Source organism: Ammodytes marinus, assembly GCF_949987685.1.
Source record: "Ammodytes marinus genome assembly, chromosome: 18".
NCBI lineage: Eukaryota > Metazoa > Chordata > Actinopteri > Uranoscopiformes > Ammodytidae > Ammodytes > Ammodytes marinus.
Window position 1 is genome coordinate 10,651,171 of NC_137222.1, and position 20,644 is coordinate 10,671,814.

A 20,644-nucleotide genomic window follows, 5' to 3' on the forward strand; every position below is an offset into this window, starting at 1 on the left:
ACACCATGCAACAGAGTCTGTGGAGTTAACCCACGTGTGGACGTTTAGGGGGTGGCCTCCTGATCAGGATCAGACATAGTGGAAATATATGTGTTGGTGTGTTTGCTAAGCTATGGATGAATTACCTGCGGACCTCAAAGCTTTTCTTCTGAACCATCCTTTTCTTCAGATCACAGATGGCAAAAAGGTCAGCGGGTAAATGTCACAGTCGATTTACCGACGCTGGCGTAAAACGTGATGCTAGCTAGCTGTATTGTTAGCCCCATTAGCCATACTGTTTGAGTGAAGTGAAGAGTTGATGGCTACATGTGTTGTTGACCTAGGCTGAATTAACCCTGTCAATGATTACAAGGTTGATTGATGTACCATCTAAACTATACATCATCTAATCACACTGCCCACCACGTGTGTCTCCTGATTTGGTTATTTTTCCAGATTAAATGCACTCTGAACGGCCACGAGTTTCCGTGCAACCTGACAGAGCTGCAGAAGTTCACTCAAGGGAAGAAGTACGAGAAACTGAGCACCGCGGCGGAGTTTAACTACAAACAGTATGAACCGCACGTCGTGCCTAGCTCAAAGCAGCCGTAAGAGCTCTTGCTTGTCATTTTGCAGTATAAATCACTGTTCTTATCTGACTCGAACTAGTGTCAATAACTGTGAAGGGAATTGTAACCACACTTGTTTACGTGTTGTCTGATGCCCCCTTTGATGTGTTCCCCAGCAATCAGCTATTCTGCAAGCTGACCCTCAGACACCTCAACCGGCAGCCGCATCACGTCCTAAAACACGTCAACGGGAAACGCTACAAGAAAGCCCTCTCCAAATGTCAGTGCTTACCCTAATCCCCACATACATGGCCCCTTTATTTTCATACTATTGGGCACAGTATCACGGTTCCGTGATCTTTGTAAATTCATTGTATCCCTTAATTTAAAAAAAAAATAGTCCACAATAATAGATATTAAGCTGAAAACTTCATTATGGGGTCACAATTTAAAAAACAGGGATTGTATAATACTTGGATTACAGACATGACTGTTTCCTCTCTTCCTTCACCAGATGAAGAGTGTAAGCAGCAAGGGGTGGAATTCCTTCCAGCTAGACTTAAACAGAAAAGACCCAAACACACCGGAGAGGAGTCCGATCGAGGGAGGGCTCCGAAAACTGGGAGCGTCTCATGGGAAGCCTCATCCAGTGACGGGGATCACAGTGACTCAGAGGACAGCATGAGCGACCTCTACCCTCGTCAGTACCCCAATGACACACAGGCTGTGTTCAAAAAGCCATACTAATGTCCTACTCGTACTCATTTTGACATCAATTTGAGTATGTTGTGGTTGTGTAGGCGAGAAATGCCCGGATGAGTACTTACTTCCGGGAAGATTGTGTATGGATCAATAGGTTACTTTTCCTACTCAACCGCCCCACAATGCATTGCGTCTTTTCAAAGGAGACAGAAGGGTTTTTTAAATTCTTTATTGCTCCTGTATACTTAGGTGTAAACGGTCCGACGAACCTCGCATCCACAATCGATCGTTAAGTGGACAGGATGTAGTATATATGTTAAGTATGTAGGAGGAAGGAAGTTAGTAGGCCATACTTTAGACACCTTTGTGAAATATTACTATGGTTGTTAAGTCCAACCATGTGTCATGTTCTGCAGGATTTCATTACAGGCGAAACTTCAACAAAAATACTGTCTATCTTAAGGACAGACACCTTGTACTGCAGTTTTAATTTGCTTGTAACAGTGTCACATGTTCCCACAGCCTCACTATTCACTTTAAATAACACGGCAGAAGAAGGTATGGAGGCTGACAGTGCAGAGAAGGAAGATGACTTCCAGACAGATGAAGACGAGGGAATGGAGGTGGAAAAGCAGGTGCAGCAAAAACGCAAAAAGGTGAGTCTGAAATGAAAATATTGTGTGTCAATATTAACAGCTGACACAAATTAAAGGTGCAGTCAGCAATTCTAGCAAACGCTTGATGACAAAATCCCCTTTTGACAAAATCAGTGAATATCTCCTATCAATCCGCTACTTGTAGGTACTGTGTGTGTGTGTGTGTGTGTGTGTGTGTGTGTGTGTGTGTGTGTGTGTGTGTGTGTGTGTGTGTGTGTGTGTGTGTGTGTGTGTGTGTGTGTGTGTGTGTGTGTGTGTGTGTGTGTGTGTGTGTGTGTGTGTGTGTGTGTGCTAAAGAAAATGCTGGTGTTCTTATACAGCCTAGGCTCTGTAAACGGGTAAATAAACAACATGCCCATTTACAGAGACCCGGCTATGTTTTTCAGTTCGCACAAAGTATGGACAGGTAGTGGATCCTGAGGAGATATTCACTGATTTTGACAAAGTGATTTTGACAAGAAGCTTTCTCTAAAAGCGCTTACTCCTCCTTTTTAAATTGTGCTTTTCCTTGACTGACTTGCTATCCTGTTTATGTCTTTCAGGTGCAGGGTGGTGGTTTTCAGAAGAAATTCAGAAATAACCAATCGGGGCGTAAGAAAAGCGGAAAAGCGTTAAACGGGAAGTAAAAAGCAGAAGCACATGTGTATAGTAAATTTTATACCTGGTAGTTTGTCAGGGAGCAACACAGCACTTCTAGTTTGAAGAAGTACTGCCGAGTCTGAGCCAGCCTGGTCTTTTGCATGAGTGAAAATCCATTAAATTTTTTCATATGTTGTGTATATGAAAGATGTTGCACTGGTGGAAGGAGGGCGGTTTATGTCACATGGAAATTGTGTTAGCAACAGTAACGCATCATTTTGACTGGATAAGTTGTACTTTCTGGTTTTGCAACCCAAGTGTTCCAGTATAAAATACAACTCTATTTGGATTTACAAACATTGTCTGTGTTTTTTCCTTTTTTTTCCCTAATAATCATTGATTTCCTAATAATCATTGATTTCCTAATAATCATTGACCATACCGATAATAACTAAACGGAAAAATGCTATTTAAAAAAATATGTTTATAACTTGTCTATTTTCCAAGCACTCGAGGGAAAGTCAAGTTTATCATGCAAAATATATACAATGGTTTACACTGGGCAACTGCTTGTTTCTTTTCAGCATTGCTGACGTGGAGCAGACATATTTCAGAGTTTAAAGACTGATCCTTTTGGTAGTGACTGTTAACAAGCCACATGTGAGCTATGGCAATGGTCCCCTTTTAAACCTTATATCCCAGTTCCCCTTCTAATAGATCTGCCCTTCTCATTATGGTAATGCTCATCATCCTCTCACTACAATCACCAGCAGCCCCATATCTGAACGCCAACACAAAACTATATGCATACCACATCCCAATAACACTTTAGTATAATATTACAGTGTCCCTTGAAGTTGCATACACAGTCATGTCAGGAGAAGACCCCAAAGAATCTTGACAAAGAGGGCGGCGGACTAAGAAAACATGGAGAGGTGTTTGTAAGCCTCCTTTGGCCAAAAATTGTCTGTAGTGTCTTTTGAAGAAGATGGGGCTAGGGCTAAACGTGCCGTTAGTGTTCCATCGTAAACACTGCAGTGTACATAAGCAAGCCCTAGAGGTGTGTGTAAATATAAACAGGATTTAAAGCCACATGTTTAAATAAATAAATTAAACAAAGATTAATTCTAAAATGTACCTTTGTGGACATATGGGTGTCTTCCAGGACGATAATGCCCCCATCTGCAGGAGACGAGCAGTGGCACTGAATGGTTTGATGAGTATGAAAATAATGTGTTGCTTTGACATTCTCCACATTTTGAATTAGTGTGATGCCACAGAGAAAAAGAAATGCCCTGTCATAATTGTGCAGGCTGACAGTTGTGATATGCAAAACATTTTGAGTTTCTTAAACCTATTGTGGGACCTGTTTCAATACAGTTATTGGCATGCCATTTCTTTTTATTTTATTCATTCATTCTGCATGCATTATTTTAGTTTTTTTAACTCAATATAAGTGAATATATATATAAAATATAATAATTTAAATTGTTATGTTATCATTGTAATAAGTCATTTGAATGGACTTTCAAGAGTGAATGAACAAACACATAATAATTCCCCAAAAGGCAAAGTTTTTTTCGGCTCCTCTTAATGTGTTGTCTTTGCATTTTTCTTTCGATAAAGGGATTGATTATAGGTCAGATAGATATAATAGTATTTTTAATTGGCAACAAGACGAATGCACATAATTTAACCGTCCTAACAGCTGCATGAGAGCTTGCATATGAAACAAATATGATTCCTGTTGAGGTTGAGGGTATAAACTTGCTTGTTAAGTATGTGTAAAAGCCCTAACCGGGTCTCTGTATCAGGGGCCCCTGTGCGGATCAGTATACGTGGCATACAGCGGTTGCAGTACCATGTAGGGGGGCTCCGTGTCGCTCGTCAAATCGCGGGGCATTGTGGGGCGGAGGCGGCCTTTCTGTGTGTGCAGGGCGATCAGCAAATCTTCCAAGTAAATATAACGTTATCTGAGGGGAAGGAACGGCGCGAGCGAAGAAGAAGAATAAACACCCAGCACATCAAATCTGTGTTGCGAGGAACCTTCATTATTTAAAATATATTATTAACAACTCACAGATATGGGGCAGGAGGAGCTCATGAGTACGGCAGAAGACGTGGCAGACCAGGTAAACTTCAATTCCAGCACGCCACAGTTGAAGGGGGAAGCGCTAGCCGCTGTTAGCATGTTAGCCGCTAACGAGTTTGTGTCGGGGAATGGAAGTAACGTTAGGGTCTCCTCCAACACCGCGACGCCTTCAATTATTGTTTCTACTGGTCCTCGGTTAGCTTGCTGACGGCGTTAACGCGACCTTGTTTCGAAATCATAGCTAATTTACTCGTGTCTTCAATTTGCATGACACGGGTTTAGGTGTCTGGGGCTGTCACACGTCTCCAGATGGATTATAGGTAGAGTTTATTAGTCCACTCTAACATCTGTTTGGCAACGTTAACAGGTATGGTTTGGGGATGGCTGCCTCAGTGTGCCAGCTAGTTAGTTAGCTTTGTCGTCTGGCTGTACTGTCTAGCATCCTGGTTTATTAACAGAAACACAGCCAAGTGTCGGCAGAACATTGTGAAATCACTTAGCTAAGCCCTCCCCCCCCTCCACAAGTTATTAGCTTACATTAGTCATATTGTGATTATTTCTTGTGCAATTAATTGCTCGGCCTAGCTTGGGGTTACAGGGTAAAAAGTGGGAGAAGCATTTGGTTTTCCTTAACTGCATATGGCCTTGACTGAGCTGCCTCAGCACACAAACAACTGTATGTCAACCTTCACTTTATTACAAGTGCCACATCTGCCTGGCTGTAGTCACTTGGGTTTTGCTGTGCTGGTATAACTAAGGTTAACGCACCGATTTGTAAGAGGTGAACAGATGTCAAGATCAGATTTCAAATCTGCCTTTCACCCATATTACAATAGACCAGGGGGGTGGAAAAGCCACAAATATGTTTTTTGTTGTCCTGGACATTTTGTCCTTACTGTATTTTCATGTAGCTTTGCTCACAAGAAATAGGACTGTGTGCTGTAGTGTTGTGTGCTGCATTCATGGCCATTCATTGGGTTTTTGCAGGACTTCCGATGTTCGCTATCTCCTGGGGGGAGTACTTTCACTTCATCATGGAGTCAGTTCTGCATATGTTATGGCAGCTCTGTTGACTGAGCTCAACCCTCAGGGCCAATAACTGCTCAGCTTCCCTAATCGAATAACACCTGATTGATTTAGTACACTCCTATCACAAGAGCTGTGTGTGTTGTTTGTTTAAAACAGGAACAACCTAAGGAAAAGAGAGCCTGAAGTGTCATGAAATGCTTTGTTTTCTTTGTAAGAAACTCCCTCTAAAACCAAAGGCTAAAAAGTTACTCTACAAAATGGTTTATTTCTAGGCTGTTGCAGCAACCTCGAGCTTGTTCGGATTGGCTCACACTTGGCCCATTCATGAGGGCACATAGCACTTGTAGTGGGAGTTGGTGGACTCTGATAGGCTGCCAAAGTCTGACAGTGCTGATGTGGACCGCTGAGTAGGCGGAGCAAGGGGCAGGTCACTACTCCTCTAATGTGTCACTGTAGTATCTGGAGTTTTTTTTTATTTGATTGAAATATTCATTGCATTTAAGCTTCTAATAACACGACAAACCATTTGTGGTTGTAACTGGGAGGCACAGCCCTGTCATTGTCATGAGATTTGTGGTGCACAACCAAATTTCCATCTTACAAATGTTTTGCTTTCTATCTCTTTTATTCAGTAATTAATTCTGTTAATTTTCAGTCATAGGTTCAGTTAGTATACCGTTTGTAGATTATTTAATTTAATTTTTTTTTAATTAAATATTCAATATATGGTTACAAAAAAACTATATGTAATGTACTTTTTAGACAGCAATACGTATCTCTAGTTAATTATGTGCTGTTTTATGAAAAATCGGTATTGATGTTTATATGGTAGCTTTATACGCAACTGAAGTCTAAAACTGTATAAAAAATAAACAGACCAACACTGATCTACATTTCATCTACTTACAAATGAAAGACTTGCTCCATGGCTGGCAAACAATTTGCTGTAGCTTCAGGTGTGCTTTTTGTCCTAACTGTCCACACTGTTTGACTTTAGGACCTCTCTGGGATTCTTTTTTCAATCAAAGTCAGCAAAGACTGCAGTTCAGCCTTAAATAACTATGGTTTCAACATTCACTTAGCTGGAAGATTGCAGTTGCATTCTAGTGGGTTAATTCCTATACTTAAAATTGACTATGCAAATAATAATTAGCAGCAATCCTGGTGACTTCTTATCTTTTAATTATTGAAACTCTTGAGATCTGTTTGCACACTAGCAGGTCAGAATATGTGTGTTACAGCTTGGTGACCCAGTTATTTTCAACAGTTTTGCCGTTGTAGGCAAAAACAGCAAACACCTCAGAAACCACATCCTTCAGAGAGTTCTACTACTTGACACTGCAGTTAAAGTCATCCTCTATCTTTTCAATCCTTTCAATGACAATGAATTGACAAATAAAGTAACTTGACTTTTCCTTCCCTCTCTGTTGCCCAGTTCCTGCGGGTAACCAAACAGTACCTGCCCCACCTGGCACGTCTGTGTCTCATCAGCACCTTCCTGGAAGATGGCATCCGTATGTGGTTCCAGTGGAATGAGCAGAGAGACTACATTGAGGCTACCTGGAGCTGTGGCTACTTCCTGGCTACGTGCTTTGTGCTGCTAAACCTCGTAGGACAGCTGGGTAAGTGAATGAGAGGCAATGCGCGGCCATATAAGGTCAAGGGTGTCAAATGGCTAAACAGAGGAAATGTTGTTTAATGCTTGACATTTGAGATTAAAAACTTGTTAGATATCGGTATACTTAAAGCTATAGTGCATAATTTTTTCATGTGAATGAATGTAGGTTACATTCAAGCCATCGCCAAACGAGTTGACAGATCAGCTCCACAAAACTCTTTCTGTATTTCTTAGTATGGCATTGTTTACAACCTGCCACAGAAGCTCAAGAAGCGGCCACGAAATATTTCACTTGCTGATTCTACTACTAAGAAAAAACCTGAACGTACAGCAGAAGGGATAAAATCAATGATGCACAGACAGTGTTGTTGTAATTACTCAGAATTCCTCATGGGGGCAACAGAAGTTAAGCACTATAGTTTTAAAGAAATTAATGTATATCATTCTGAAACTTGACTTGACTCGAGCCACTATCCATTATTCATTACATTTATGAAGTTAAATAGTCTGCTAAGTGCATTTCAGCCCTATTGTGTCTACACAGTTCACAGAAAGATGCAATAGGTGCAATAAATACAAACTTCACGTTTGGGCGGGCTAAAGACCAAGGGAGAAAAGGCGGCTGGTTCATGAAAAAATCCCCCCAAAATACATCCCCAGGCTCCTACAACTTTGAAACAGATGGGTTGTAGGAGCAGAAGGCCGCATTCTTTAAAGGCATCACCCAAATCTTTTCTTTCATATCTTTGCCTTGATGTGTCTGTCCCAACAGGTGGTTGTGTCCTCATCCTCAGTAGAAATTTTGTACAGTATGCCTGCTTTGGACTATTTGGCATCATAGCATTACAGGTGAGACCAATTACATTTGAATTACATTTTCAATGTACACAAGCACTATGTCTTTGTATTTGATCAGGAATGTCTTCTTTTTTCTCCACCAGACTGTCGCATACAGCATTTTATGGGACCTTAAATTCTTGATGAGGTAAGTGTGAATCAGTGTGGTTTGAGGCTAACTTGAAAAAACTCTATAAAGCACAATAACCTTCTACAAGTTTGTTGCAAGGTTTGGGTTAGTATGCAGAATTCTGAAAGAGAACGTTATTTGCATAAGCTTGATGTTAATGTCAGACTGATAATACATTTTGAATTTCACTGTTTATTATCATAGATTAGAACTATCTTAACTATAAGACAACAGGTAATGCTTTAGCAGCATCAATAGAAACTTTGATTCGCTTGTAGGGGTAGTAAATGAGAAAGCATCTCAGTTAACAATTACGGTAATAACAGTGGACGAGACCAGTGATTTATTAAAAAATCGGCAGACTCAATGATGATTGATTTGCGAGCATCTGAACGACCCACTAAACACTGGGCTACGAGTATTTATCTTCTTTTGTGTAGTTGGTTTTTTATAGTCAGGGAAAACTGTCGTGTTGAAAGAAAGTTGTGCAATCGGTGAGTTAATTTGGATTACTGATAAATAATTTAAGTGATTTAGATTATTACATTTTCAAAGGCAAAATAATCAGTTTTGTGATTGGCATTTGTCATTCACTAAGACTAATTGAGTAAGTGGTTCATTACAAAGAGATATTTAAACAACATGTAGTTGCATCCATACTGAACAGTCTAATTTCAGCAACTCGATCAGATGATTTATTTTCAGCAATTGAAATTGTCCTCAGCTAACCTGATTCTACTGTATACGCGTCATGTATTCCAAACATTCTTCTGCTTTCCTGACTGCAGGTCTGATTGGCACCGTCTATAATTAACCACCCTCTCCCCTCTCCTAGAAACCTTGCCCTCGGAGGGGGTCTGCTCCTGCTGCTGGCCGAGTCTCGTTCGGAAGGAAAGAGCATGTTTGCTGGAGTCCCCTCCATGGGAGAGAGTTCGCCAAAGCAGTACATGCAGCTGGGAGGTCGAGTACTGCTAGTGCTCATGTTCATGACTCTGCTGCACTTTGACTCCAACTTCTTCTCTGTGAGTACTGACGACAACAGCTCCTTTTTTCTTTTTCATCATTAGACGAATGCTATCTCACTAGAGATTTATTTTCAATAACAATTAATCAAAATCAAAACATCACAATTTAGTAGAATGCATTTACATATTGCAAAAGCTGCATTTTAAAAAAAAAGCTCTTGTTATTTTAATGCCACACAATTTAACCTACCAGAGGGTTTGAAACATCTGGCGCCGTGCGCTTCACCTGCACTCACACCTCTAGGGACATATGCGATTTAAGAGTAGATGAAGAACACAACTGGTAAAAATTCCTTGCCAAAGCTTTGATACTAGCAGTACTACCATGTGAAAATGGCCTGTTCAGAGCTGAAGACTGACTTTACCAAAGTCACCTCTTTGTCTTCAGTTTTATTTTTTGGACCCAGTATGAGAAATTACAATTTTTCTGAGGGGGCTTATATGTACACCCTGTTAGGCGTCAAAGAGGAACAATACATTGGTTGTAGCTATCTGCAAAGGAGGGATCGACAGGCCGTTATTGTGGAGAATCTCCCTTACTGTAGCTACCACATGTTAATTTATAAAAGCATTACAACCTCAATTATGACACGTGACCGTAGGCAGACTAACACCCGGCAAGGATAATTGTCCAAAATGCAAAAGAGTAATGTCTAATGCAACTTCCCCAGCTCATTAAAGGGACTAGGGATGGGCATAATTAATCGATGACCTATCATTGATCGTTAAGAATATTGTCGATCACGTGAAATTGTTATCGATCATATCGCCATTGCGCAGTGTGAGTCCTGCAGCACAGCAATGAATTTCACTACGTGGCAGCACCAAAGACTAGCCTGGTGCTACCAGACCATCGTACTTCATTTCATTTGTACAGAAGGTCTGGAACTGCTGTAATTGGCAAACGTTCACTCACTTGGAGGCGGGTGTCTGTTGAAGTTTAAAACTATTGGATCTGCTCAGTGCCACTCTGGATTAGCCAACCAATCGCATAACGTTTGGTCGGCTTCTGACGGTGCGTTCCAGTTGTACAGGGAACTCGGAAATTTCCGACTTCATTACATATTGTAGTCTATGGATCTACCGGTACCTGGCAACGGTAACTTGCTAGAGCCTAACGTTTAGTTATTTGGATGAGAAAGGTTGTAGGCGTCCATACTTTCCCGAGCAGATGCACTGGAACACAGACAGGTCGGAACTCGGAACTACCAAGTCGGAAATTTTCGATTTCCGAGTATAAAACGACGCAGCATTCAACTGAAACTGGAGCGCGACTTCGACGTCATCGTTCTCAGCCACTTCCTCTGTTCGCTGATTGGACACTCAGAAATTTGTTCGAGCAAAATCCCACTAATACACCCCATCCCCAGACTGACTACTGAAGTGAAAATAAAATTTGGGCGGAAGTAGGTAGGTGGGCGGGCGGAGCCAGGCTAACCAAAGACTGTATGGGCAGCAATTATGCATCCTACCAGCAGGGGGAAATACTTAACTAGTAGTAGGAGACAACAGAAAAGGCTCAGGCAGCAGCCTGCGAGCTGCCGTAGATGTCAAAACATAAACATGAAGAAGTCAAGGCGAAGTTTGGCATCAGACAGCTTAAGAACCGAAAATAACTAAGTTCATTAAACATTGTGAAACCTTGTATAAGTACAACACCTAAACAAACCAAATTATGTACCACTTGTACATTGAAGCCTACATCCGACCCTGTTTAACGTGTCACGTTAGCCCCGCTAGCATTAGTGGCTAACTTTAGCGTCTATGTTTTCCTACTTTGCCTTCATCAGGGAACTAATTTGCACATTTTGTTTATTAGATGAAGTAACGTTAGGTCCTTTACCACTCAGAGAAACGTGCCGTGCCCTTATGCAGTCTTTGGCAGCTTCTTAGGAGGCGCATATGTGTTTAAACTTTAAAGGTATCGTAGCATTGGCTCATTGTTGGCTCATAGCCTCGGGCATTAACCAGCGCCCATTTTATTATTATTTTATTTTTTAAAGTTGCCTTGTCTTAATGGATTGTTGTTTGCCTAGAACATCTTGGAATAAAGATGTAATTGAGTAAAAACCTCTTGTATACAGTCTATGGTAAAAACGCTGTATTTTGGATGTTCTGTTGGCATTTTTTAATATGTAAAAAGATATCGATAATTGATCATTAATTTTCCCGATCGATCAATGAAATTTCTTAAAATGCCCATCCCTAAAAGGGACATTTCTTAGTTATCTTGTTTAAAAAAAAACAAAGCTATGTGTTACTCACCTAAATGCATTGTTGAGGTCTAGATCCAGCATTGTTAACATCCATGTTTACTAACTTGTAGCCCCTGTCTTCTCTTCTATCTTGACTCTGCTGGTGCATTGCAGCATAATTAAAGTGGTAGCGCCACCTGTGGATCAGCGGAATAATGTGAAACAATTGATAGTGTCACAATTGATAGGACTGTGTATCACACGTCTCCTGTGCATGCTTTATATACAGGGAACACAAAGCAAGTCAGTTTACTGTAAATAGTGTTATGCATTTTCCAAAGTTTACAACAATATTACAGCTATTGAGTTCAATTAATTTTAATACAGCAACTCTCTACAAATGCAGACTTGAAACTTGCTTGCCAACCTGTGAGGTGATGACCACATAATGTAAAGTACAAATCACCCCACCATCCACTTCACCTTTTGTGTATTCTTCTACAGATCCTGCAGAACTTGGTTGGGACTGCCCTCATCGTTCTGGTGGCCATCGGCTTCAAAACCAAGCTAGCAGCGTTGACCCTGGTTGTGTGGCTCCTGGCCATCAATGTCTACTTTAACGCTTTCTGGACCGTTCCCGCCTACAAGCCCATGCACGACTTCCTCAAGTACGACTTCTTCCAGACCACCTCGGTGATCGGCGGTCTGCTGTTGGTGGTGGCCCTTGGGCCTGGCGGAGTGTCCATGGATGAGAAAAAGAAAGAGTGGTAGGCAAAGGGGTTTAGATAAGAGGATTGCACAGCACCACTAACTTCCCCTGCCGACCGGGATACAACGAACCCCCCCCCCCCCAGCTCCGTCAGCGCCTCCCAGCAGGGGTTTAGTTTTCTATCTTATTTTTTATTTGGCCAAATCCACTGGCAACACCTCAGCAATCCATGGACATTTTGTTTATCATTTTCTTTCAAACTACTGTTTTTAGTTGAACATATATAATAATAAGATATTTTTTTCTGAACCCTTCTTGTATGTCCTCTTTTTTCATTAAGAGAAGATTAAAAACTGGCCCATGTATTTCAAAGTGCAAAGTAAACAAGTATACTGCAATATAGGCAAGCAGATGGTTTGTGTTCTGTGTGCAGAAGGAATACAAAATAATTTGTGTTTCATGGGTGTTTGGCCATAATTTATATTAGATTAATGTTCATATTTTCTAAATAAAAACAGAAAAATTGGATTGAGTGCAGGAGTTTGGGTCCCCCCCACCCCCATGGAGGCTATTATTTTCTACTGTTGGATTTTGGACTTACTCACCATATCGATACTAAGAACTTGGGCACTGATTTGACAGCAATTTTTTTTTTCTTATGTTTTCTCTCTGTCTCTGACACCCTAGCCATTCAATAGATCTCTACACCTTTAATGTCATCTTGACTCTTGTCTTGTCCATGGGGGGGGGGGGGGGGGGTACATTGTATACCAAGTGGTGGATTGCAGTCGTGCTTGATTGAATATCTCAACACAGTTGTTAGTTCCAGGACTTGTTATTGGGCACTTTGTACTGTACGTCTTTGGCAAATGCCTAATTAGTGAACTGTATATGATCGGGGATAATGGGGGGCGGGTGGGGATGGGTGCTCAACGTTTGTGAAACACCATATTCTGCGATCTAGGAACGCAAAGAGGACTAAGCAGGCACTACCCACCAGGACTTTGTCTTTGCTTAGTGTTTTTTGCTTTGTGTGAGAAAATAAAAAAACTATTCAGTGTATTGATTTTCAGAAGTTTATATTGTATTTTTGATCATTTTGTTTTTTGATTTTGGAAGTTCATGGCGAAGAAATAAATGCATAAAAAAGTCACTGACACTGTCTAACTCTTACGTTCTCAGAAGTTGGAGGACATTGGTAGACCAGATAATCGAATAAATGTAAATGTTCTCAATAGAGAACACAAATGATGCAGTATAGTGAGAAATGCAACTTTTCCGAAAATGGTTATGAAAAGTTACAAAACATTGTTTTGCCATACCGAAAGAAACAAACATGAAAGTTACACACAGGTGTTTTATTGAACCGGTGTTGGTATAAAATCACTGAAAGCAGTCTGTTGTGAGAGGTCAATGACTTTGAGCAAATACAGGAATCCTCTGAAATAAAGTTTACTGCAATGGAGCATTTTATCTCTTTAATTAAAACACATAGGCAGACATATATATACTTTCCCACTAGTGCTGAAGACTTTCTCCCCTGGTGGGCATCCTAGAGGGTCTTGCATCCCCCTTTTGCACTGGAAGTGTAAATGCTGTTTGCACTTGGCAAAAACAATAATTCATTCAAATTTAAAGCAGAAGAGGCCAACATAATATGGCTTTTAGTTCCCACGGTGGCTTAAGTGTTCCACAATGAAACTCACGAGCGTCTTTCATAATTGTTCTGTATATGCCAGCCTGAACGAATGAAGTGCAGTGACAGAGAGTTCACGCCAGCACGATGTGTGTGTGGCAGATGACGCAATGTGAGCTGGACCAGTCAGACAGCAGCAGCAGTGAGTCAAACAGCCGTGAACCGACCACGCAGCTGCTGCTACTCTCCTCCACACTCCACTCCTCACCGACTGGCGGACAACGTCTCACGTTACGGTTTATTTATCGCCCCTACCAAGCTCTTTCGTAAGTACAACCAACCGTCGTGTTTTATTCTAATGTTTCAATACTAAGGTTTATCTGTCAGTCACAGCGACCAACAGCTTTGATTTTCACCGGAGGGTACTAGAAACCGGTTGTCGCCAGTTTTTTAATTGACATGAATACACTTGCTGTGGTAAAATACGGATTTATCCCTCAAAAATAAGTTAATAAATACGCTTACTATCCCAGGGGGGAAATACTGCAACGAGGTTTATCTGTTTATCCAATGTAGGCGTACGTCCTTGCATCTAGTTGGATAACTTGTCAGGATACAGCAGGCAAGAAGAAGAAAAACATGGAGTAATGGTCAGTAACCGTTAATGGTTTGAAAAGAACCTACGCGCGTGCCGAGACCTTTCATTATGAGTTGCATTACTTATCCGAACACCACGTGGGAAAACGGGAATGAAATGGAACACCCCCCCCTCCTACCCACACATACACACCACATTCCAAGACACGTTTTTCATGGCAAGCAAGATGCGGTTTTACCACAACTCCTCCTAGTTAGTCATAATCCAGGACAGGTACATCAAAAAAGGGTTGGTTCAAGATGTGAGTAACTCACAATGGAAGATGTCATCATCTGATTCTACAAACCATGCTGATAAATAAAATGTTATATTCCTAGCTAAAATGCAATAGCCATCATATTCGGCCCAATGATATAGGGCTGCAACTAATGATGATTTGCTTTATTGATTAAACTGTCTTTCAGTCATTTAATAATTTAGTCTTTTAAAATGCCAGAAAATACTGGAAAATTGTCCATCACGAGTTCCCTAAACCGAAATCCCATATTCAAGTCTACATTAAAGTATAAGCAGTACATACATGGTATGAAATGTTCCTTAATGGAATACTTCAAAGTAAAATAAAATATGAAAATTGTTGATCAATTATCTGCTGCTGCTGCTATCCTGGATTTGTGATGCGTTTAGGATTAATGCAGCTGTCTTTTAAATCAGCAATAGACACAGATAAGACTACATGTGTAATGAATTTGAAATAACTCAAGGTTGTGGTTCATTCAGGTTATATATTGACAACAACTAGTAACTAAAGAGTGCTTTCTCTTCTCTGCCACTTCACAGCTTTTCTACCTTTTGGACTAAACGGCCCCCATCATGTCTAAAGGTTCGGTGGTTCTGGCCTACAGCGGTGGACTGGACACATCCTGTATTCTTGTGTGGTTGAAGGAACAGGGCTACGATGTGATTGCGTATTTGGTAAGGTTGAGAGAGCAGTGCTCATGCAACAGGTGTCTTTAAGTTTGTGTTGCTACTAGCCAGCTGCCTTTGCATGTCATGTTTGTGTGAAGTTTTACTATCTGCTGGTTTCGGACTGCTGATGCAGTGTGTAAGAGTTTTTGTTTGGCTTTTCCAAATAAACCTGTTGGGGCCACAATACTGTTTAACCCCTGTCCACTGGATTTGGCTTCATAATGCAAGCGTAAATCTGTCTGGATTTACTTTTTGCACGGCAGCAGTTTAAAACTGCACAGCAGGCAGATTTTCTCGTTGTCTAACTTTTTAGTCAGTGGTTTGGGGGGATGGGTTATGGCCTTTAGTTCACTGATGTAGGTGCAGCCCTTCAAACCTTTTTGGCCTTGGCTTTCCATTGAAGCAGAAAAAGAATGGCATGCATTGATCCAATGCAATTAATTGTCTTTGATGAAATGGCAAAACTTTGCACTTGCGTGCACTTGTCAAGGAAAATTGCATCAACAAGCAGTAAATTATAAGTACACAGAAGTAAATGCTTCTGCCTTGACGCGGAATTTTTTTTTGCCATAGCAACAATGTGTTGTTTTATTGGGTCTGTTAAAAGCATACTAAGTGTTTGTAATGTAGTACACTTTTTGTCAAAATCAGCTAATATCTACTCGCCATCCGCTACCTGTCGCTCGTGTCTGCACGATTAATTTTCTTTTGGTGTTAACACACAGCTGGGGCTCCGCTAATAGAGCTTCAATTATTTCCGGCCGCGCTTAGTGATAAAAAATATTGTTGTTTGCACTCAGATATATTGTTGCTCGCACAGATTTCCTGGTTCCTACTTTAGCTCTTCTCCTCACATTTCCACGATTCATTCCAATTCCTGAGGTCACGATTTGATTCAAATCAATTTGTCAGTTGTGTTTACTAGATCAGTATCCTGTCCTTGTAGGAAAAATATCCCTTGTTTAGTATTCAGCTCAGAGATCAGACAGCCTCTTCAAGCCCTTAAGTGGTTTTCATGCCTGGTCTTTGTTAATCAGATGGAACTACTTCCTCACAGCAGACAGTAACTTAATTACAAGATGATTGAGTGTCAGACTCAAAAACAGACACAGTTGTGACCCGGCATTTTAATATTGCATTTTATTCTACAGCCCTGAACTAAAGTATCTGTACAGGTTTTTAATTTTGGTGTTGTAGTTTTCAGTTGCAGACAATTAATGTAAAGTTTATATTCGTGTCACTTTGTTTTATCTAGGCCAACATTGGGCAAGATGAAGACTTTGAAGCTGCCCGGAAAAAGGCAGAAACCCTTGGTGCAAAGAAGGTAAGAGACTGAATGAAATACGAGGTTGGGCAGATGGTTTTACATAATGCTGTTGTGCGTATATACATAGAACATTTTATCATGTGTTGGTGTGAAAGAAAAAGACATTGAATTCAGTCCAGTGAATATAATGCTTTTGTCAGCTGACTGTCTCCCAAACAAGAAAGATGTGTTTTTAAAAAATTTCTCTTTGTACGTCTGATTTAATTCAAGTTACCATGTCATAGCGTGCTGTTATGAATGGAAATCAGTAGCTGCTTTATTCTGATATTTTGAGTTTCTGCATTCACATAACATTACTTACAGTGTGAAACAAAGATGTTTTGTGGCAAACAATCATCAGTCATTTCCTTTCCTAGAAGGAAAAGATAACATCATCATCATTAAATATGTCTCACCTAAAAAGGGACCAGGGATGAACAGAATTAATGACTTAACAAAGCCCTGCTTTCTGTCCTGACCTCTTTTCCTGTGTAGGTTTTCATTGAAGACCTGCGTGCAGAGTTTGTGGAAGACTTCATCTGGCCCGCTGTTCAGGCCAATGCCGTCTATGAGGACCGATACTTGCTGGGCACTGCCGTTGCACGACCCTGCATTGCCCGCCGCCAGGTCGAGATTGCACGCAGGGAGGGTGCTCATTTTGTCTCCCATGGTGCCACAGGGAAGGTAAACAGAAATCTGGCAATATACTAGACTCTGCTAATATGACTTAAGACCAGTTGCCAATACTGGAATGGAACCCTTGACATTCTGTTAGCATGCTATGAGCCTGATCCACTAGGATACACCAGGCTTTCTAATCAGGTTAACAAGTCCACTGGACATGAGGTAAATGGCCATGTGTTTGCACAGTTAAACATTAACCTTTTTTAACAAAACTTCAAAAGTCAGTTTGAAAATCTGCTCTCCCTAGCGCCATTCTGACCTTGATCATTAAGTAACAAGTGAAAAGTGAGTGAAAAATGTTGAATATTAGTCATGAGTTCGTGCAAATTGACAACTTGATCCGTTATCCTGTTACATTGTCATTACACAACATTTTGTGGATTGCGTTTTTTTAAGGCGAGGACACACCGGGGGGAAAATAGGGCGTCGGACATCGTCTGGAGGGGGCGGGGACATGAGTGTTTGGTGACGTCGGTTGTAAATGTCGTCGGCCTTCTTTTCACCTGATTCAAAATGTGTAATCGGCATCGGCCAGTCTTTCAGTCTGATCAATCTGAATGGTGGAGGGCTAGCCCGTCTCTGCTCTGCCATGGCAGCGGAGCAGATATTAGTTTCATTCACTTTTGTCAAACAGGATTTAGGAAGCTATCGATAGAATCGGAGAACCTTCGGATTTTCATAGGCTTAACACAATCAGCACACATGCATGACGTTTTAAAATTTTTTCAGAAATAGTCGAGGTAGTTTGGGCGAGGAGCGGACACAGGTGTGATGATAACAGCCAACATAATGTCATCCCACGCAAGTGCAGAACGTACGGCAAGTCGGTAGTCGACTCGGTGTGTTCTTCGCACTTTTTTGACCGTGTGTTGGACACTGTAGCGGACTGAATCGTCTGACTCCATTTTATGGCTACGATCGGCTGTCTGCACAGTGTGTCTTCGCCTTTAAAGATATGAATTACCCCATTAAATGTTGGCTGTCTTTTCATGTTTTATTTCTCAAATCTACTCTTTTACCTCCTAATTACTACAAAATTGCGCTGCATTCCCTTTTTCAACTTTCATCTTAAAATGACGCCTGGAAAAAAGATGAACTATTCTAAAGTTTATAAACTGGAAAATGAGCTTCACAAATTGTGTGGTCAAGACAAATTTCCAAACTCGGAACAAATTTTTTTCTTTTACTTCAATAATCACAATTGTATTTGCAGTTTCACAGACACTGACTTGTCTATGATCAGGCATGACATTTATGTCATTAGGGCATCTACTTATATTTACTTGGTTAAGATTATAATCCACCCATGCCATTTTACCTGCTAAAAAAATAACCTTTTATTTGACTGAAATAACTTTTTAGCCCCTGTAGCAGGATTAGAAATAATCATTATCTCAAAAGGAATCTAGCCTGTGTCTTGCAAATGTGCTATAAGATTTGCAAAATATTTAGTCTATGACTAAAAACTGAGAGACAAATGACTAATTGTCTTCAGGTGTGAGTTGATTGTCTTAAGGGGTTAAAGGGTTTCAGTCTTTTTAGTCTGTTCAAAGTATGTTCAGAGTCCTCTAGTGTGTGGTAGGCATTAGGTAAAGTTATATTATGATTGACTTGACAATATGGCTATTGTGAATCACTTATGCAGTGCAAAACTGCAGTGTTCATATGTTTCCTGTAGATGGAGACAGATACCACATCATGACATTAAAACAGACCTCGAAATGGAGCAACAGGATAATACAGGAATGACAACTAATGTTGGGTGTGATTCTGACATATGTCAAATATTACACCAGACGAGAAACCTCAACCACCACTGTGCAATAAAATTTAAATGTGAATTTTTCTCTTTTGATAGTAGGGGAGACCGGGGTAAGTAGGCACACTTTTTACTCTAGTGAGAATTGCTCATCACCTACACATCTTTCAATAGTCATTCCTACATAAAAATGAAGCTTAAAGAGGACCTATTATACTACTTTTCTGGTCTTAATTTCTTGTTTTACACTGCTATAGAGCAACCTGACACGAATCACATCACAAAAAACTATGTAGATTTTCGGGAAGCTCTTTCTCTTATTTTGGCGATCCAGCACGTCCTGTCAACACTTGAGAGTGTGTGTGCTTCGGCAATCTCCGGTCCCTCCGCCTGTGCTTCGGCAATCTCCGCTCCCCTCCCCCCCCTCCTGCAAACCCCACTCCGTTGTGATTGGTTACCTTTCTTCCGGAACACTTTCAGTGGCGGGAAGCGCGAGCATGGACCTATAAGGGCGCGAGGCAGACGCGAACAGGGAAGTGACAGCATTACTATACATGGAAACATCCGCGTGGTGACGACACGAAGTTACATGCGACGTTACAAAGGGTAGACCGCTTTCAACACGTGACTTCTCGACTGGCTAGAATAGTGTTTAGTGCTCTGCACAGACACCCCAGACGGTCAGCAGGGAATACGTTGAAATGCATGTAAGTCATTATTTGATAATTTAGTATGGTTAAGCATGACTATGAATCATCATAACAACGTTTATAGGTCATAAAAGTCAAAAAGCATCATAGGTCCTCTTTAAGGTGTTGGCTTGAAATGTGTACCCCTCACTTTTTCTATCTTATTGTAATAAAGAAGAAATTAATCATCAAAGACACCCTTACCCATTGTGACAACCAACCCCATGTAGGGGCCTACATAACTTACTGTAGCCTTGGTAGCTGGTCTAGTTTGGGATGCACTGGGTTGTTTTGATTTTGTTGCCCTTTTTTCTTTCGCATGCTAGCTGCCTTTCCCTGCTCTATTCTTTCCTTCTCTGGGGTGTCAGTGAGGATACCGCTTAAAATGTATTTCGTTTTTGAGTTCCTTTTCTGGCTGCAGCCTTTGGATAACATGTGACAACCAACCCCCCAAAAAATGTGACGACCAACCCCAACTTGAATTTCTTGCTAGCATCAAGGCCAACAACCATCTGACAACTAATTAGCTTACTAACCACATTCTAAACTATAGTTTACCCTTCACACTTTGTTATGGTTAACAAGTGTTTTGTTATAAACCCAATGTGTAAAAGCCTAGAAGAAAAATACTGAGGAGCTAAATATTTTCAATTTGACATGAAAAACACAAACAGTCCTCTCACCTCAAATTCAGCAGTCTAACTCCAAGGAAGACTATGTAGGCAAGCTCTGATCCCAATTCTGGATATTTACATACCAAAATTTCACAGACAGCACCTTCTGGTTCCAAGATATAACGATTGTGACAACCAACCCGTGTGACATATAACCCCGTTCTCCCCTAAAGCTTTTGCATTTTAGGTTGCACAAGCCTAGCTTTTTG

General features: G+C 40.8%; 3 protein-coding genes across 3 annotated transcripts in view; all 3 read left to right on the plus strand.

The window, feature by feature from the left end:
• The first annotated feature begins 55 nt into the window (after positions 1-55).
• On the plus strand, positions 56-2,844 carry surf2 (surfeit 2). Its single transcript, XM_080047196.1, has 6 exons — positions 56-187; positions 436-587; positions 725-828; positions 1,063-1,248; positions 1,773-1,906; positions 2,449-2,844. Exons 1-6 carry the CDS (start codon positions 113-115, stop codon positions 2,530-2,532), a joined length of 735 nt encoding a protein of 244 aa, XP_079903322.1. The 5' UTR covers positions 56-112; the 3' UTR covers positions 2,533-2,844.
• Positions 2,845-4,397: 1,553 nt separating this feature from the next.
• surf4 (surfeit 4) lies at positions 4,398-13,182 on the plus strand. Its single transcript, XM_080046904.1, has 6 exons — positions 4,398-4,617; positions 7,042-7,228; positions 7,997-8,073; positions 8,166-8,209; positions 9,027-9,213; positions 11,916-13,182. The coding sequence occupies exons 1-6, from the start codon at positions 4,570-4,572 to the stop codon at positions 12,180-12,182; spliced, it is 810 nt and encodes a 269-aa protein (XP_079903030.1). The 5' UTR covers positions 4,398-4,569; the 3' UTR covers positions 12,183-13,182.
• Positions 13,183-13,962: 780 nt separating this feature from the next.
• Positions 13,963-20,644, plus strand: part of ass1 (argininosuccinate synthase 1) — a 31,767-nt gene continuing 25,085 nt past the window's right edge. The window contains exons 1-4 of the mRNA XM_080046310.1: positions 13,963-14,082; positions 15,195-15,329; positions 16,579-16,647; positions 17,125-17,313. Coding sequence (XP_079902436.1) covers positions 15,228-15,329; positions 16,579-16,647; positions 17,125-17,313 — 360 coding nt within the window. The 5' untranslated portion in view covers positions 13,963-14,082; positions 15,195-15,227. The remainder of the gene's footprint in view (positions 14,083-15,194; positions 15,330-16,578; positions 16,648-17,124; positions 17,314-20,644) is intronic.

What these genes read in the sequence shown, in the direction of transcription:
- surf2 (XM_080047196.1), top strand. Translation starts at nt 113, where the DNA reads ATGGATGAATTACCTGCGGACCTCAAAGCTTTTCTTCTGAACCATCCT. An exon ending in AGATCACAGATGGCAAAAAG is followed by an intron (nt 188 to 435) that starts GTCAGCGGGTAA and finishes TTATTTTTCCAG; the next exon opens with ATTAAATGCACTCTGAACGG. An exon ending in GTGCCTAGCTCAAAGCAGCC is followed by an intron (nt 588 to 724) that starts GTAAGAGCTCTT and finishes TGTGTTCCCCAG; the next exon opens with CAATCAGCTATTCTGCAAGC.
- surf4 (XM_080046904.1), top strand. Translation starts at nt 4,570, where the DNA reads ATGGGGCAGGAGGAGCTCATGAGTACGGCAGAAGACGTGGCAGACCAG. An exon ending in CAGAAGACGTGGCAGACCAG is followed by an intron (nt 4,618 to 7,041) that starts GTAAACTTCAAT and finishes TCTGTTGCCCAG; the next exon opens with TTCCTGCGGGTAACCAAACA. An exon ending in TTGACTCCAACTTCTTCTCT is followed by an intron (nt 9,214 to 11,915) that starts GTGAGTACTGAC and finishes ATTCTTCTACAG; the next exon opens with ATCCTGCAGAACTTGGTTGG.